At 41.3% G+C, this 20,348-nt stretch overlaps 1 protein-coding gene across 7 annotated transcripts in view; it reads left to right on the plus strand.

The window, feature by feature from the left end:
- The first annotated feature begins 454 nt into the window (after positions 1 to 454).
- hmgcll1 (3-hydroxymethyl-3-methylglutaryl-CoA lyase-like 1) overlaps positions 455 to 20,348 on the plus strand; it is a 30,549-nt gene continuing 10,655 nt past the window's right edge. For 2 of the 7 annotated variants that reach the window (XM_048270616.1, XM_048270620.1), the window contains exons 1-7: positions 455 to 758; positions 1,599 to 1,676; positions 2,324 to 2,431; positions 2,746 to 2,841; positions 3,086 to 3,234; positions 4,307 to 4,370; positions 4,557 to 4,745. In XM_048270616.1, the coding sequence (XP_048126573.1) occupies positions 663 to 758; positions 1,599 to 1,676; positions 2,324 to 2,431; positions 2,746 to 2,841; positions 3,086 to 3,234; positions 4,307 to 4,370; positions 4,557 to 4,745 (780 nt within the window). In that variant the 5' untranslated portion in view covers positions 455 to 662. The other 5 variants (XM_048270622.1, XM_048270621.1, XM_048270623.1 and 2 more) reach the window with 5 other exon arrangements.

Genomic DNA, 20,348 nt, shown 5'->3' on the forward strand with positions numbered 1-20,348 from the left:
GACTTCATTAAGCCCCTCTATTGTTAACATCTGGGCAAGGAAGAATGGCTCTTTCACCAGTAAATTGTGCCCCAGCCTCACAGAGGGATTCTATTACACTGCACAGTTGACATTGGCAACAGTGGCAAGCCTGGCAATGGAAAACCTTCAGCTGTTTCAGTCACAGGAGATCAATCAAGGCATGTTTCCCTCAACCCCTTCTATTTCCGCTGCGAAAGAGAGAGAGCTAGGTGAGCTGGGCAGGGTAGTCTTTTTTTGTTTCGCCCTGGTGCCGAGTCCCCATAGAGCTCAAACATCCCCGCTAGGATCTCATAGATCGGAAAGTCGTTTATAACAGTGTCAATCTTATCCAGAAGTGCACACAGCTCCCCAATGACATGCTGCTGACACTTCCCTCCCCCACAAACCCCCCTCTCCCCTTCTCTCTCTGATGCTGCTGCTATGGTAACCGCTGAGTCACTCTTTTCGCTGATGTGATTTCCTTTGCCAGCGAGGCCTGACTGCGACTCTCGTCGCTTCTTCAAACCGTAACCGAGCTCACAGCGGGGACGTTCAATACCGCATGTGAAGGCGCCGAGAAAACACCACCACCACAGGTGTCCCCGTGGCATTGAGGGGTCTCTCTCCAGCGCATCAAGAAGAACCTGTCGGGAGTCTCTCCGATGGGTAACATCCCCTCCGCGGTGAAGCACTGTCTGAGCTATGAAACACTCGCGCAGGATTACCCTTGGCTGGTCCGCTGGCTACAAGAGGAGAAGGTTGGGGAACTCTTGCATGCTACCGCACATGCACCACACATGTGACTCAGAGGAAAGAGGGGTGGGGGCGGAATACATCATTACGCATGAGACTGGGTCTGTTGCCTGCTGTTTACACTGTCAGTTATTTGCGGATGGAAAAGCTTCGATGCCGTGGTAAGGAGAAGGAAACGGCAGGCTTTTTCGGTGTGATGCAGCTACTTAAAATAAGGCGAGCATGACATTACCAGGACGTAAATTATGGATGAGTTATCGCTGATGAATCAGACATGGCTTTCAGACGATGCACCCTGTTGATATACTGGAGTTAGAGTAAGGCCCCCTCTTCCACCCGCACAAGCTATAAGCTCTTTCCGCTGTCATTCGACTGGGATGAAGTGAACGCCCCGTTAACTCCCTTTCTTTCCCCCGGTTTGATTTAGTAGAATTAGAACAGATGCAACATTAACGTTAGATAGCATCTCACCAGGGCACTTCATTCTCTCTTAAGGTCCTGTTTTTTCTGTCCAAGTGTACTAACAGGCATGTGAAGCTTCCTGCCTAACCCTAACCTCCAAAGCTCAAAGCTGAACAAAGTGTTACTGTTGAAAGGGAGAAATATGTGTTCCAGACACATGGCAAATTATGAATGACCTGGCAACCGATCTAATGTCGAAAGTCTCCTGACTTACAACTCACACACGGTAAAATGCATCATTTGACAGGAAACTTTGCATACAGTAGGCTATGCATCCTTCACAGACTGTTAGATTCTCCATGAAATGAAATGTTTCAATTCAAAGTTAACACATTCGTTACCCTGTTATTTTGTTCATTGTGTGCAATCTCTGTTGTTTGCAGTTTGGTGCCATTTGTGAGTTTCCCAAAACGGTCAAAATTGTTGAGGTTGGACCAAGAGATGGACTGCAAAATGAAAAGGTATCTAATATCCTCAAACTTATTTTAATTATAAATAGTGTTTCAGATTGTGCGCTTTTAAAAAAAATATAATTGAAAAAATAATTAATACTATCTGAAAAATCCACTGTACCAGCCATGTTACGGATACCACACAAGGTTTGAAGAAAGGAGTCTTTATTCCCTAAGGAAAAGACAGAGAATGGTTTGTAGAGCAATTCGTGTAGGCTGGTTCATGGAAATAGGACAAAATGGATCTTTCTCAATGATTACTGAAAACATATGGTTCATATTTTTCCTTCAAATACTATATCTACGAAATGAACACAAACCGACCTTGAAATATATAGGAAACACGACATGGTCCCACCAGATGGCTCATATGTTATAAGTTTAGTAGCCTAGGAGTAAGTTATATCTTTATCATTCCCACAACCATGTAATGCTGTAACTCTCAAGATGGACATGATGACAGTGTTAAGGTTTTTGAATAACAGCACGCTGCGACTTGGAGAAATCCTTCTTTTGAGGTATAAATGCAGCAGCTGAATGCTGTAAATTATTCCAATTGCAAACGCAAAGCGGCTGAATTGCACAGATGCGGGGCACCTCTGATCCTCCGGCTAAACTGGATCCTCAAAGCCAGCTCAGTGTCATTGTCTTTACAGGAAATGGTTTCGACAGGGGTCAAAATCCAGCTGATAAACATGCTCTCTGAGACGGGCCTGCCCGTGATTGAAGCCACCAGCTTTGTGTCCTCAAAGTGGGTACCACAGGTAATAGCTCGTCTTTGTGTGCGGGCAGTGAGTGCGCAGAGTGATTTACGATGCGCTCATTCATTGTTCTCCGCGAGACTGCCGAACACAACCTGCACCATGGGCATTGGAGTTATGCATCAAACGCGCAGATGTTTTCACTATAGCTCTGCGACATATTTTGAATCTGCAGTTTTCAGCAACTTGCTGTTAATCCTAAATGTTCAAGTTATAACTGAGTAGACATATATAATGTCTTTTGTGCCATACTAATTAAATTAGTTGTGTTCTGCTGAATACATTAACCCATATACAGTACTTTGTCTGTGTTGTAGATGGCTGACCATGTTGATGTGCTTAAAGGAATAACCAAGTCACCTCATGTCAAATATCCAGTTTTAACACCTAACCTACATGGCTACCAGGCTGCTGTGAGCAAAAATGTTTATTATTTATGCCACAACATTCTTTTTTTGGAGTTATTAACAATTGTTGATGACTTGTTTAAATGTTTATCACCATGTACAGCATATGACCTGACTTGAGATGAGTCTTCCTCCATTAACCTTTGGCTGAATGGCGGTGTTTACATCCCAAGAAGGGCCTTGCCCCGATCAGTAAATGTTTAGTTTGACTGATTTATATCCATGTTCCAACGGCCTCCACATCTGAAAGGTTGAGGCGGGGGCTTCTGAAGTAGCTGTTTTCGGGTCGGCCTCGGAGACGTTCAGTAAGAAGAACATCAACTGCTCCATCGAAGAAAGCATGCTGAGATTTAAAGAGGTCATCTCGTCCGCCAAGCAGGCAGACATACCAGTGCGGGGGTGAGTTTGACCCCCAACTGAGTCATTTTGGCTTGACAGATTCTGTGCACTGGGCTACTGTTTGTGGGGAGTTGGCTATGTTTAATTGTGTATGTATTTATGTAGCTCCCCATGTATACACTTGGTAGTACCCTTAGAGTATTTAACCATGTTTCAGTCTCTGTTTTAGTCTTCTGTAAATGTTCACCTCAGGAGATGTCATCAAATCTAATTCTCATAATGTATCATGTATACATGAAGCAGAACTTCATTTAGGCTTTTTTAAGAGGGACGGGGGTGTATCCGGCACCCAAACTGTGTGAAATTATTTAATTTGTTAATGGAGAAATAAGTCAAGTTCCAGATGCCTGCAGTCTCAGAATCTAGAGCTTTGTATCAGTTACAACTACAAGTCCAGATGTGTCCAAGCAAATATGGCTTGTCAACCTGTGTGGCAGCAGTCTTTAATCTTAAAAAAGAAAGAGCTTTTTTTGTTGTTTTCCCAAGGCCACACTTCAGTTTTGATATTCTCCTTTTGGCAAACGGGAACGAGTGCCCACTGCTCAAGATGCCTGAGAAGCAGTAACCCCCCCCCCCCCACCAAACCACCCCCCTCCCACTTCCAGAGTGTAGCAAGACTCCATGGAAATTCCGGTAGCTAGCTGATGTATCGTCTAACAACCAGGAGCCCAGGAGAAACATTTTCAGCTTTTCACTTGTTTGTCTGCTGGTCAAGCAGTAAACGTTTCCTACACATATGGAAAGCACATATAGTTTTACTTCTTCTCTTTTTTCCTGGACTCATTTCTCATTCCCACGGTCAACATTGTGGCCTCTACTTAGCAACATGAACAACACCGACCAAATGTTATGTTCCCCAACTGCAAATGTTTTACAGTGTCCTCTCTGCCCTGCTAGAACTATTTATTTTTTCCTTTTACAAAAGAGGGTTGGCTCATCCTAAGTGGGTATAAAGGCACCATTTTAGCTACCTTTAAAGGTCTTTTGTTACCATTAACACTTCTGTCATCATACTAACCACATAAGTGTTCATCGCAGAGCCAAAATATTTCTCTCCTCTCTCTCTCTTCAGGTATGTCTCATGTGCTCTTGGTTGTCCCTATGAGGGAGATGTTGAACCAGCTAAAGTAACTGAGGTGAGCCGCTTCCATCCGCATTCTTCTGTTTCTCTAAAATTCATAATGTTGACGAACAGGCTTCTTTAGTCCCATCCACACACACATTGTCAGTGTCAATCAGTGTCGAAATTAACAAGTTTGGCATTATGTCAATATAACAAAACTGTCCACAAATGTTTATTTTTCTTTTCTATGTTGACTCAGGTAGCAAAGATGTTGTACGATCTCGGCTGTTATGAGGTCTCTCTGGGTGACACTATTGGCGTGGGCACCCCCAAATCAATGGCCAAGGTGCTACAGAGCGTCATGAAGGAGGTACCCTCCAGTGCCTTGGCAGTGCACTGCCATGATACTTACGGGCAAGCTCTAGCCAACATCCTCATTGCTTTGCAGGTGAGGGCCTGGTTATTGCTTAAGTTCCCTTTGAAATGGGCTCTGTTTTATGTCGTGGTAGCAGTGCGTAGGTGAGCAAATTGTAATAGCATACGACCCATTCATAAAGTTATTTTTAGTAGTTATTGCATTTGCAGAGGGGAGACAGACTTCATCTGGGATTTGGTGTCCAAACCTTGTCTGTGACCTTGCGTAGAATTGAAAAGGAAAACATCAATTTGGAGGAGGGTTAAAAAGGAACCTGATACAGGGACTTCTGATGCCTGACAGGAGCAAAAAAAAAAAGCGCAACAAAAACTCCTCAAAAGAGAAATCGTCTCCTCAAAATCCCCCTGAATAACATAAAACACGGCTGGCGGGTGTGCTTATTACCTTTTGTTCATGAATCGCATATTCACGTGTGCCCTATGCACACCACAGAGCAAATCATTAAGTTTGACCTTGCAGACACTTAAATTCTAATTCAAATTCAAAAGATGCTTTATTGGCGTGACCATAAAATTATGCTGTACTCCCAAAGCATACGTGTTGAGGGAGTTCTTTGTATATGAAAGAAGGGAAAGGGAGGAAGGAAAGAATAGTAATAATCAAGGAATCAGAGTAGTCTCTCTCTTCCTCTCTCTCTCTCTCTTCTCTCTCTCTCCTCTCTCTCTCTCTCTCTCTCTATCTCTCTCTCTCGCTTTCTTTCTTTCTCTTTCTGACTCTGCTTTGATATGATTCTCCAGCTTTTGTTTGGGAGAAGCCTTCAGTCCAGGGGCGTTTCAGACACAGACCAGAGCCCTTGGCGGTGCGGCACTATCAGTTCTCTGGGGCCCTTTGTGGCTTCCCTTTCACAGTTTGTCTTCCCCGGGCCGCGCAGGGATGCGCTTCGGGGGCTGGGCGGGTCAACGGCTGTCAGGAGGTCGACACAAAGGCTTACCTATTAGGTGTCTGTTTCATATGACAGGGGCTCTGGCCTTGACAAAGCCCCTGAGCCGGAGAGGAGAGGACAGAAGAGAGGAGAGAGGAGAGAAAGGAGGGGAGAGGAGTGAGTGAGTGAGTAGGGAGGAGAGGGGAGGAGAGGAGCGCCGGGGCCCTGCAGCGCTCTCAGCTCGTCTGTCGCTAGCCCGTTGAACCCTGTGACAATGCTTTGCTTAAAGGGCAAGGGGGGAATTATCCTTTCATCGCCCACTACTAAACACATGGTGGACGGGCAGGGGTTTGGATAGGGGGCCCCAGGCTCTGGTAATACGCTCGCTCCTCCAATCCCTCTGCTTCCTTGCCTCTCCAGCTGTAACTGTGTAACCCTAACTGGTGTCGGCACTTCACAAAGGTTACCCATGAATTTCCCTCACTTTGTTGTGAATTGGGTGTCATGGTTGAGGATCCGATTTCAAAAAAAAAAAAAAAAAAGATTACAAAGAGACAGAGAGCAGCTAATTTGAATTCAAACAAGCAATTGTGTTATACCCCCCCCTCCCCCCACCTTGTATCATGTTTCCCCACATATTAGGATGTGAATGATCTGAATTACAGATTCCCGAAAGCAGCTTTAGCTCATAAGAAAAGCTGACGATCGCCAGGAAGGCCTGTGTTGTTGTAAGGACAGAAATATCTCCTGAACGTGATTGGGTTATTCTAAGCAAGCGTCTGTGTGCACGATAGAGCCTTTTTCAGCTGTCTCAGCTGCTGGGGCGGCAGTGTAAAATAACTCTGTTCCAGACATTATGATGTTGGGTACCTTTGACAACGTTGAAGAGAAGCAGGGACAAGGTGAAATTCCTGAGTGTGAATCAGCATTAAGACTGATTCAGCACAGCTGCCTCTCACAAACCACAGAAAATAATAACAGCCAAGGAAGTTCAGCTGGCCATTTGCACCCCAAAAAAAAAAAAAAATAGTGGAAATGAAAGATGTTATCATGGCTTTTCATTACTGGATGCCAGGAGTCTCTCACCACCAACTGAGCAAGAAATGAATTCAGCTAACCCTGTCAGATCACAGTCACCCTTGCTTTTGTTCATGATAAAGACATGCCATGTTCTTTGTACCTTTCTTTTCAAGCAATTATTTCCTATGGTGCGTGTGTTTGTGTGTGCATGTGTGTGTGTGTGTGCGTGTGTGTGTGTGAGCAATAGGAAAGTATGTTGTGTTCTTTCTCAGGCCTGGCCTGGGAAGGTTTAATCTCATGGAGCCTTTCATTGTGAGCGGAGGCAGGCTTTTTTGACCATACTGAAAGGCAGTGGGATGGCCAGACAGGTCTCGCTGGGCTTGCTGGTCTGCAAGCATTCCTACTTCCCTGGCCCCCGACAGGGCCAGTGCTCCGGCTCAATAACCCAAACGCATCCACTCAGCACTGCGAGCTAGTAAAACACTCATATCAATAATTGCACTATGCGGTGGATCATATTAAGCAAACCAATGCCAAAATGTGCATCTGGACATTTTTTATTGAATGAGACATTTGGAATTTGAAAACCGCTGGATTGACTACAACAAAGACAAATTATTGCCAAAGTCGATGAAGGCAACATTTGATGTTCATTCACCGTATAACAGCCTGCAAACCGGTTCACAATTAAGTATAGTTCTGGATGCAATATGCTCTTGCTTGTCTCACAGTAAAGCCTAGATGTTCTCCCCAGTGTTTTTGCGGTGGAAAACCTCTGCTACCTTGTTATTCCCTCCTGACACCTTTAACATGAATCAGTGTAGTATCTATTTGGCCTTTTATACTGAACTCCAGTGCAGATGTTAACCAGGTTACATGCAATGGCATAAAAAAGCTTAGAACTAGTTCAATGCTCTTAACCAGGGTTTGAATTACACCATGGCTTTCGGAAAGGGCACCACGACTTCCCAAGTCACATGCATGTCACATGTATACATAAAAGTACATTACAGCAAAAACAATTGTATAGAATCAGAACAATGCCATAAAGATTGTGTGCCCGTGAAAAGATATTCACATGTGTAATAGAGTTTTGTCTTCGAGAATATGATTTGTATAAGTGTAGAACCGTTTTGTAACTGTGGAACAGTTTCAGTAGGCCTACAAGATGTGCTGTAGCACAGTGGTAAGAGGAGCGAGCTTTGATCTAAGGATCTTTGGTTCAAGCCCAGCATCAATCATTCTGCCCATGTTAGTTTTGCACTGGATATTTACATGCCAACACAAAAATCCGGCAGAGTAACATCAGTTGAACTTGTTACAGTTAGGCGTGGAATGAAAGCACTGTTTTCCTAAACTGCATTAAAACGTGATCCCTATAGGGGAGGCCACTGAAACAGGCACGCAAAGACACAGATGAATAAGTTCATCTACCTCGCTGAAAAGAGCTCTTGTTTGTGGATGGAGCTTACTTAATATCCATCCCACCTTTCACCATGGTGCACCGAGACTCCCCGATAACACTATGCATCATTTTAAGCTGAAGATTGAGGCGGCCCATGTTCAGCAGAGCTGCCAACTTTTCAAAAAACCTTGGAGTGAGATTTGGTGGGGCCAACCAAAATTTTGCTGCGGAAATTTTTGTTTGGCTCATTCAGCATTATACCGTACAGTAAAAAAAACATACATCAGTCGTTCTCAGGTGTAGGGACCAGGCATGGACGGATTATGAACTTTTGGGCCCCTGGGCCCACATGTATTAAGGGCTCCCCACTAATTGTCGCATATGTGGAAGGGGGGTTTGGGGGTCCTCCCCCAGAATTTTTTTAATTTGTTTGATGTGATTTCCTGTATTCTGGTGCATTTTGGGGATGGCCAATACTAAATTCAATCAGATTCATAGCCTACATCCTGATGTGTTGATATTGAGGCAATGATTCCATGCAATGCCCTGGTCCGGTCACCAACGTGAGCAGACAGTGGCATACGCTATGCTGAACCTGGCTTGATCCAGACATTGTAACAGTGCCTTTCAGTGTTGGAGCAGTGGCAATATCTCAAAAGCTCTAGGAGAGGGCTATTCAACTATTGGCTTGCGGGTTGAATGCGGTTTGTTGGATTTTACCTTTGGCCTGCCTTCGAATTTAGCTTCTCTAACTGAGATCAAATCAATAAAATAAAATGACAGCAGTAATTGGCTGCAAAAATAAATAATGTCACACGTCTTGCGTCTCTCAAACTGGGCTATCAGGTAACCTACAGAGGAATTGAAATTATGAAATATGACCAAGGCATTAAAAAGCTGCTTGTTTGTCAGGATACTTTTTCACTGATTTATTTAAAAAAATATGAGCTATGAGTGTGAATGTTATATATTCCATCCGACAAATTATGTTTTACTGGTTTATTTGACAAATAATCTATATGGATTTGCTGTATAAAGACCTTATGTCTGTTTCGGATTGTTTTGTGAGCCTGGGGTTGTTTTGAGAGCCTATTGATCTAGCCTATCTCAGATGTATCTCAGAATAAAGGAATACTTCATATTACACTTTTTGTGTTTTTCTTACACCAAGTATAAGCATCAAATTATATTCAACAACAAGGGGTATCATTAGATAGATCAAAGTGAGGTGAATATTAAACATTTTGTTTTTTGACATTTAGGCAAAATATGGTAGTTTTATAGGCTATACTGCGCTTTGCCTTTGCATTACTGCTTATACTTACATGGCCATACAATAACATTTTGCAGTAAGTGTAGCAAGTGATCATAATCTCTCAGTTTTAAAATTAATTGAGGAGGTACTTACTACAATTTTAGTGAAGATATGCTGCTTGATGCCTTAACAATGGCAACTCTGTCATTTATAAACATTTATGTAAAAATGGAACAAAATCAATCGGGTATTCTTGTAGACTTTCATGTCAAGCAATATTGCATTGCTGCACACCAAAACCTAACCTTTGACACCTTTGCACACTGCTGCTTATATTTGTCAAAGTACATGTTAATTACTTTTTGTAAAATCTGACCGACTATTTTGAATATGATACTTTCACTGGCATTTAATATTGTGAGACTGTATCATGATAGACACCTAATGTGTGTGTGAGTGTGAATGGTAGTGTGCCTTTTTAGAAGAAAGTCCAGGGCCTTTTTTTAGTCCCAGTCTGTCCCTGCACACACACACACACACACACACACACACACACACACACACACACACACACACACACAAACCCTATTAGAGTAAGGGCAAGTGAAACAAAGGCAGAATGCAGTAATGGCAAGTGAAATCAAGGCAGTAAGGGCAGATACTGCACTTTGCCTTGGTTTCACTCTACTTTTCTATACAAACTGCAAACTAAAAATGTAAATTTAGCTAAGAAATGTATTAGGTAGCCATATGAAATTTTAACAGATTGAAGAGCAGATCATGTACTTCTTATTTGTTTTTTTGAAAAAGTGCAGATACTGCTCTTAGCCTTTGTAGGGCAGAACTGTCTACATTGCACTATATTTCTTGACCTGTCTCTGTATATTTCATCACCTTTCTATACTTTGCCTCACATTGCAACACAGCTCAGATCTTTGGTTGCTGTGAAGGCCAGTCGTTCTAAATGGATGGTTGCTATGGCCAAAAGCCAGTTCTATCTTTGCCGTTGTCAAGCGGGCATATCGTAGAATTCTGATTAACCTTATCTTATTTGAAACATCTCTATTGTACTTAGCCCACTTCCATACAGTGGGTCCCATTAAGAAGTGGCCACTTCATTTGCGCTTACCGTGATTCACACAACAGCATTATTAAATGAATCTGTCACCATATGCCTATGCCTACGTTTGCAAAGAAAACATTTTAATTTGATTCACATGAAACGTTACATTTAATGTACATGTTGACAATGAGTAGGCTAGTTTTGGTCTTTGGTGGTGTTATTGCATCCCTTAGTTATGCCTACAATGCAAGTTCCCTCACGATTGGAAGCTCCTGTAGACAATAGTAGGCGCATTTCAAAACATCGCATTAGGAGTCCTCGCCACTTCTTTTAACCTGTCACAGACTTAGGTGCTACTTTTAAGGCTAAAGTGCTTCGTGAATTACTGTTAGTAAAAAAAATAGCAGTCCTAAAGTTACAAGTGACGAAGTTACGAGTGCAAGCATCTCATATCAAACTAGAAAAGCATTTCCTGAAGGAAATACAGTGCATGAAAATGCAAAAATATGATGTAAAATATCATACAGTGTAAAAACAAACTATATTGGTTGCTAAGTAGATGAGGTTTAATATAGTTGGAATGACTGAACAGTTAAATAGGTGGATACTTTAAATGGTTAAATTATTTAGGTAGATAGTTGACGATAAGAATTGCTCTAATGTTTGCTAGCAGTTATGCTAACTATGTTAACAAAGATAATAATGTTAACCATGTTACTATGCTAACTAGCATGCTAACAATGTTAACATGCTAACTATGCTAACCATGTGACTTAGCTAACCTAGCTAATCATTTTTAGCAGTATTGTTAACTATGCTAACTAACATGCTAACTATGTCACTTAGTTAACTTAGCTAATGTTTACTAATAGTTTTGTCAAAAATGATAACTATGTTAACAATGTTAACTAACATGCTAACTATGCTATGCCACGCGACTTAGCTAACTTAGCTTATCATTTTTAGTAGTTATGCTAACTAGCATGCTAACTATGCTAACCAGCATGCTAACCTAGGTAATCATTTTTAGTAACTATGCTAACTAACATGTTAACTATGCTAACCATGTGACTTAGCTAACCTAGCTAATCATTTTTAGTTAGTTATGCTAACTAGCATGCTAACTATGCCACCATGCTAACTATGCTAACCATGTTACTTAGCTAACTTAGCTAATAATTTTTAACAGTTTTGCTAAAAACGCTAACAATGTTAGCAATGCTAACATGCTAACTAGCTACAGTGGGTAGGAGTCATAGTTGATGACAAGTAACAGTTACAACAGCTGAACAGTTAAAAAGTTCAGTAGTTTAAAGGGTTACATTTTTTAACAGTGAAATATTGTAGTGAGGACTTTTATTTTGAAACAGTTTTTGGCAGAGGAAGCAGTTGAACAGGATGTGTAGTCTTAATAGGGCCAGTTTGTATGCTTAAAGCCTGAGACTGGCAGTTGATAATTAATTAATAGTTTAAAAAGTAAAAAAGTTACAAAGCTGAAAAATACATAGCACTCTTGTCCTAAGTAAGACCTACGTAACATAGTTTGAATGAAGTTTCTACGTTAAACGGTTGAAGCTGCATTAAATGCGTTAGAAGAAGAAGAAGAACTAGAAATGCAATACCAAGGAATTACCAGTGCATGAAAATGCTTAAGTTGTGAACATGTATAGTTAAAACAGATAATACAGAGATGGTTACTACGGTGATGCTAGGATAGACATGGTGGTTGCATAGCTTAATAAAAGTTGATAGTTTAAAAGTAGACTGTTTAAAAGCTGAATGTAGATAGTTTAAAAGTTTAAAAGCAGTTGAACAGGATGTGTAGTCTTAATAAGGCCAGTTTGTATGCTTAAAGCCTGGCAGTTGATCCAGGTGGCCTGAACACCTGCCATAGGATTCTAATTGCTTAACGGCCGTATTATGATGTCGGCAATGTTAAGTCTATGGGGATTTTTAAAAAGTTTTTCTTTAATAGTTTAAAAAGTATAAAAGTTGAAAAGTTGAAAAGACATAGCAGCTTGGTCCGTTTGAAGACCTACGTTACAAAGTTTGAACAAAGTTTCTAAGTTAAACTGTTCAAGAGAAATTGCGTACGGAAAAAGTGGTAAGCGGAATAATAATAAGAAGTTGTTGATGTTGTTGGAAGAACAGTACAGTGCATTTTCATGCACTGTAATAAGAAGAAGCCTAGGAAGAACAGTACAGTGCATTTTCATGCACTGTAATGACCATGCCATTACGCTAAACAACATAAATCCCAATTAGCCACACAAGAAATTAATGATACTAAATCTCTGCTTAGCATGCTTCTCCGCTTAGCATTCTAAGAACAGAAGGGGCACATTTATGTTGACCACTACAACATGACTCATTATGTCTGTACCTCTATAAAACACTTACTTTCATAAAGGACGCACACCATCCAGCACATACACATGGAAACCGATATTTTAGGTAGGCTACTTGGCCACGAACTCAAAACGTGTCTCTCTGAAGCTCTGTTCTAGAATCTTTGCTCTGAAAGCTGCGTTGCTAGGCAACATCAAATAAACAAAATGAGAGTCTTTTCAAGGTAGGCTATTAACCCTTAAAGGAGTACCATCACACCGGTGTGACGGGAATGTTGGGAAATTAACGTTCTAAAGAATATCTGGGTTCATTGAATTCAACATAGAATTTTCAATTGTTGCGGAACTTAGAATGTTCAAAAACCTACACCTTTAAGGGTAAAAATGTACGTGTGGTTACGAATGGATGTGTGTGGTTTGCAATTAGAATAAACAAGAAATAACATTTCCAATAATTTCCCATGATAAATTACATAATATTGGCACCTTCCTTACTTGTGAAGCTCACACCGTAGGCCTATTTAGTGAAATGTAATACAGCGATGCCACCTAGCGTTCAGATGTATTTAACATTAACGTGACATTTCCTGCTTATACATACAGTCGGTTAAGACGTTCGGAAAGGTGACCGCCCCCCACGAGGGGGAAAGCATGCTAACATTACACAATGGAAGTCAATGGGCGAACTCGCTAACAGTTAGACTTTATACATTCGTTTTACATTCAGGTGGAGTTCTGCTTGTTTCTGAACACAATAATTTGAAGGAATTGTGTTTACTTAACTGCCCAGTGTATGCTAACAACTTAATTCACCCTCGATTGCCCAATGTTGACGATAAATTTCTCTGGAAGCTACTCAATGGTAGCATCATTAGGTTGCTAACTGGCTAACTTTATATCGTCAGTGTAACATACTGGTACACATTACTTGTTAAAACTATTCCCACGGCCATTGTAGGGAATGTGCATTCATGTGAGAATAAATTCAGATGCAACTTACGAGTATGTGATGTTAAGACAAAAGAGTTAGCTTGCTAAACCGAGCTACACAGTCCGGCCATTAAAAGCAGTTCTACAATGAGTACACTCGAGACAGTTCTGGCCGTTTAACTGGAATTAGCAAAATGAGGGAACTTAATGTTACCCTTAGCCTCCTTGACACACAGATAACTCTCAGTTGAAACGTGTTTGTGCCATTTAGTGATGTTTGCTAAAAGATTTAATATTTTTATAGGTGCTTTCTGTACTCAAGCCGGTACACCTCCATTAGATTACATGCAATCGAAACGAATGTTTTCCCCCTCAGGGGCTTTTCAGCCACGGTAACCACGGCAACTGGGGGCGGTAACCACGATTATGACTAGTTGCCGACTGTATGTATTCTTTCGTCAACTCCATGCTTTTAGGAAAACAATCTTTTTATCATAGTTCCCTCTTCAATGAGCGATTACCAGCTCGTTTTTGTAACAGAGATAGCTGTTTATTGTCCCTAGGTTTACAGAAACACCTATTCATATTCATACTTATGGAGTGCTGCCAACCACCACTCATTACATGGCCCAGAATGCCTTGCATGTCTTTACAACAAAACAACACAGTAAAACCTAATTGCCCGTAAACATATGAATTTGCATACTTGTAACATTTTTAATAATACTCTCCCATCATGATATTTAACAAAAATGAAACATTTTATTTGAATACCGTCAATGTGAAAATAACTGTACTACAATACATCAGCAATAAATAGCTAATGTTCTCCTTGCCATTTCAGTTCGTAAGTCCATACTATCCCATGGCTGAACAAGGATTTCATGATTGGGCAGGGCTGCCCAGAGACATTGTGGCTGGCCAGAGACATTGTGCATACTTGGAAGGCATTGTGATAGAGGTGTAACTGCAAAGGTGAAAGTTGGCAGTTACCAAATACCTGTGGGTGGTTTGCCAAATGCTGGAAACTTTTGGCTCGGCCATTGCACATCCGGTCATGCTGACCCCTGCGAATTCCTCAAATGTGGGAATCTTGACTACACAATTTTTTTTTTTTTGGCAGCCGTGGCCCACTGGTTAGCACTCTGGACTTGTAACCGGAGGGTTGCCGGTTCGAGCCCCGACCAGTGGGCCACGGCTGAAGTGCCCTTGAGCAAGGCACCTAACCCCTCACTGCTCCCCGAGTGCTGCCGTTGAAGCAGGCAGCTCACTGCGCCGGGATTAGTGTGTGCTTCACCTCACTGTGTGTTCAGGCTTTCAGCAAGCACACTTAATTAACATTGGTATCAAAGGGATCTAGCCTATTAGTAGGACCATGGGCATCGGAGGCATTCTGAAAGTGGGTGGGAGATTTCAGTGGGGGGTATGGGGGTCCTCCCCCAGAAATTTTTTTTTGGACTAGATGCAATTTCCTGAATTCTGGTACATTTTAACAGGTTATTTAGATACTTCTATATAACAAAATAAAGCCAGCCTACAAAATTAATAAAAAGTAAATCATGCATAATTTAAAAATAACTCAATAGGCTACTTGGCTACGCAATAAGGTTTCCATTACAGCACCGCGGACGTTCAACGAACGCATGAAAGCGGATGGTTTGTTTGAAATCTCAACACTCTTTCAACTACATACGTAATAGTGATCATCAAATACCTCCCCAGATTTCAGTGCCCATCAGTCCCAACATTTAACAATATAATCAAACAGTCCAAAAGTAAATTAAATATCAAACTAAACCGAAAATGGTTTAGTTTTTGAAGGCCTACCAGTATGCCGCTCCAAGAAACGCATGTCTCAAAATAAAACTCGCATAAGAAATAAAGGGCTGTCTCGAATACAATCCTGCCCCTAAAGGCCTGTACTTTGTCTTAAGACCCCGGCCATAATTTGAGTATTTACAGTATCTAAGTAGACAAAGTGGCTTCAGATATCCAACAGAGTGAATACGAGATTGTGCAGTCGCTGTGGTTAGTGACGTGATGCTGTTAATGGGGAGTTTTACATAGCCTAGCGTAAACCTATAGGTTATTATTTATTTGGCGTACCTACAAGGCTTTATACCTTATCAAAAGTGAGGGGGACGACTGATCAAAAAAAAAGTTTGAGCGATTGAGCGATTTACGCGCAAATGGGAGAATCCAATGAAAATGACAATGAAGCACTAAACAGATGCTGAAAACAGCACTGGTATTTCGCACGGCAAAAAAGCTGTTGGTAGCATCGGCTAACTAGCGCCAGATTTCGGAGTGCAGGGGACAAGCCGAGATGAGCTATGAGACATACTTTCACATTCGGTATCATGTTTCAACACACTTTAGGTCAATATCACACCGGAATTCTCCTTTAAAGGGACACTTCACCGATTAGCATTAAGCTTTGTATCAGTAGAAACCCAGTAGTATTTATGACCGTGCTTCCCTCCCTCATGTCCCTCTGAGACGAGAGATATCTGTATTTTTTTGTCTGGAAAAAATCCTCCGATGACGCAAAAATCATAATTTTGTGTCATCGGAGGATTTTTTGGGCAGAGGCTGGACACTACACCTCTAGTTCTGCATGTTTTCAACCCACCCATAAGGGGTGGGCTTTCTTTTATTGTCTATAGGGGGTGTGACCTCACTCCCAGAATTTAGAAATAGTGTCCGCCATCTTTTTTAACTAAGCTAACAGGCTATACTCTTGCTCTGCAGAGAAAGCTGATAAGTAACGACAATGGCGGATGGTGATTTTGAAACTGATATGGCAAATGGGGATTTTGAAGATCTGGTGTGCGAATCAAATGCTTGTGATTACCTGTACGAGGCGCAATACAGCGAGGTACAGTTGAGGTTGATTGAGGAACAAGATGCCTGCAGCAAGACCTTCCTGTTAGTTAGTAGGAATAGCCCAGGCCAGCTCGAGCTGGTGGTGGTGTCAATCCTCTCGCGAAATCGGCTGAGGAAACAGCAGTATGTAGAATACTATAGCTTTGCAACACACATGGACAGGGCTGTCCTGGATACATATTTCAGCAGGATCCAGAAGGCAAGAGACTGGGGAAAGGCAATTGTCTTGTTTTGTCTGCCTGTGTTCAGAATATCAGCCGATTCAGGGGATCACTTTCTCCCTGGAGCGGGTGAGCCGGGAATATTGCACAACTAACATTAATTTTAAGCTAAATGTCAGATATTCAAGCCTATGCTGTCAATTCGCAGGGCATCTGACATGGAAATATGTAAAATGTGTGATACAAACAAGTAGCTTAATGATGGTAACGTTCACAAAATAGCGTTTTTTTGAAAGCTTCCATGTGAAGAACAGGACCTTTGAAATATGGCCGCAAGATGTAGATGAATGCAACATAAACACAACGATCGTTTTCATTTTAGAATCCTTAATAATTATTATTAGCCAAAATGTTACATTAATGAGTCCCTCTGTGTACTCTTAGCTTAGGCCTAGGCTACTTCCTGAGGGAGTGGCTTGGTAGGGCAGTGAAGAGCAGTGAAAGGGAGAGAATTCAAAAATAAAGGTTTGCCTTTTTCTCGGTAAAGAAGGCACTGACTTCAATGATGACTCCACAATTCTACTACATAAATTACCCAATTTAAATACACATTCATCTTCCCAGCGGTAAAATGCTCCTTTAAACTGAAGCAGGAATGGTTAACATATATCTCTGTAACATTACCAAACACAAGAGAACAAAATGTAAGGGATAATGTATAGAATATACATCCGCTGACGCGTTGGGGTCCTGTTTGTCCTGTCGGGACTTATTTTCTGATAATGACCGGCGTTCTATACATTATCCAACTTATTACACAGCTACTTGCCAAAACAAAAAAATAAACTCCACATGATATGACTCTATATTTATTTGTTACCGTTTCATCGTTGCTTTTGCTGAGAAACAAATAGTTTGCAACGCTGAATTTGAATCAAACATTTTTTAGAACACAGCTGATCAACTGTCTGCTTCCACTTTTGAATGAAGTTCCAATGCAAGAAGTGACCGGACTAATTGTGGAGTGATATGAAAGACGTGAATTAGAAGCACAAAACCCATTTTCCTTCGGTCTGTTATACTAAGCGGTCTGTTATACCAAGCAACGGTCTGTTATCGAGAAATATCAGACCACCGAACGTTGGGAAGGCCCATTCAAGTGAATGGAGCATTCTGCAACATTATGAAGAGCCGTGTAATAAGCAAATATAAAATACTAAGTTAGATGTAGGCCTATCTACCGAGGCATCCCTTGGGGTTTGTTTATTTTTTCCCCCAACTAACGCGGTAACAGGCAGACACACTAGCACACACAAAAATACCCCCCACACACACATACACACACACACACACACACACACACAACAGGTACAACCCTCAACCCCACACACACACACACACACACACACACACACACACCCCTCTCCCACACACATACCGCCCCATACACCCATTCATAAACTGCACACAAACACAGGCATGAAGATGCACACACTCACTTACATGAGTTGCAAGAGTAGGTGATGGAGTAGAATGTAGAGAAAATTTGGCAAGTGTAATTTTATTTTTGCTTAAGAATGTGCAGATCAGCGGCGGTCATATTTTGTACCAGAATACGGTACATCTAGTTTATTCAAGAAACTCCATAACTCCCTTTTGGAGAAGGTCTCTGACTAGGAGAAATGTATTGTTTAATTCAGATTTCCTTTCATTTGAACTTTAAGGCAAGAAACACCAAAATTAGCTTATTAGTGTAAAAGTCTGACTGAAAAAATGTTTTTTTTTTATTTGTCAAGTTTCCAAAAATATATAGTTTGACTAATCCCCCACAAAAATTGAACAAACACATTTGAACATAGTGAACTGGACTATTAGCTTGAAAGCGAACTGCTAGCCCTAGCCTTAGTTAGGGAGTATTAGATTATATTAGCTAGCTAACGCCAACCTCACAAGCTAATAGTTATCACGCCACATAATGTTACCTTGGCTGTTCGCCATGGTATTTTACGGCGATTTTACGCAATTTCAACATTTTTTGTCACATTCAGCACTCATCTCCTCATGACCACTGGCTGCCCATTCTGTGAGCCCACTGTAAAAAAAAGTCTTTGTAGGTAACCCAGGCTCCGAAAAACTGGAAATAAACAAAGTAGGGGCAGCCTGTTCCCCGAACAATGAAACTTTGCGTGGAGTTTCTCTAGGAATAGGCAGTGGTGGTTCTAGGATTTTTCTGAGACAGGGGCCATAAAGGGGCCACATCATACACTGAGGGGCCAAGAACTGGTCAACATCCATACACAGAAAATCCCTTGTTCAGTAAGGCAGAGGCACGTTGTCTACGTGATATGCAGGTCTATATGCGGTATACCCAAAGTCCTTTTAGGCAAGTCCCTCCACTCGACGGCCATATTGCAACGCTTTTTGGTCACTCATCGGGCATCCTATTCGGCAGAAATGTGCATGCGCAAGGCTTCACGACACCAATCTTCCTCCAGCAGCGAGTTCACAACACATGATTGGCACGATGTCTTCACAACACACCATATGATTGGCTCAATGTATTCACATCACACCACATGATTGGCTCAATGTATTCACATGTTGACGTTTTGCCAAGGAAGGGGTGGGATATGTGTAGACAACGGCCATATTGGCGTTACAAACTAGCCCCATGCATTTCTATGGAGGATTTTTTGAGTGCTGTGTCTCCTCATTAGAAAGTCTCTGGTATACCCACTTAAAAAGCATCACCATCTCAGTATACCCACTTAAAACAGACAAGGATACAGTAGGTATTAATATTTGGGGTTGATCACAGTATACCCACTACAGCTAACTAGACTACACCACAGTAGTAAGGTGCATACATTTCACCAGTCTTACCTTGTTCAAATACTTGAATGCTAAATGCTAAAAAACAAATAAGCCAATACAATTCTTAACAATTTTCCCATTTATTTATAATGTGCATTGAAAACACAATATAAAGCTAAAATATAATAGACACTTCGGTGGAAATACATTGCTATTTTAAACAGAAATCATACATCATCATACACACATTTTTCGTTCAATTAAACAAGTTTTACTTTAACTGTTTCCCCTTTTGTTGATAAGAGAAACCACTTTCCCTGCCAGTTTGAGTACATTAAAACAAACACACACACACACACACAGCATGTGAGCAACCACTACATCATATATACACAATTTTTTCAACAACTATTTTTACAATGGTCTTATTTGGAATGGTCTTTGAAGCCACCGTCTTGCTTCCAGTTAGAAAAGCCTGATTCTGATTTGAAGACTGACGATGGGTCATTTAAAAGCGAAAATTAAGGAAGGGGTAGCAAAACACTAAAGATGGAATATTCCTACCATTTGAAGTCTTTGTATCAGAAGTCATTGAGTGGCCTCTTCCTATTTCCGTGCTGCATCTTGCGGAATACCAGTTTAGGAGAGGTTGCACAGAACCATCTGCTCTAGAATGGGAAATGTCTGGAGAGAAGAAAATGAAACAAGTTTGAGTAACTTAATTGTTATTAACTTTCATAACCCACTGTCAACCTGGCGTTTCTAAAATGAATGACAAAATATGCTCACTGTAGTGGCAATAGGAAATAGCATCATACCATTAGGAGCAGCTATGCTTGGTGACTGGTGGTTCTGAAGACTGTGGGTTGAA

The sequence above is a fragment of the Alosa alosa genome, chromosome 18 (assembly GCF_017589495.1).
Source record: "Alosa alosa isolate M-15738 ecotype Scorff River chromosome 18, AALO_Geno_1.1, whole genome shotgun sequence".
NCBI lineage: Eukaryota > Metazoa > Chordata > Actinopteri > Clupeiformes > Clupeidae > Alosa > Alosa alosa.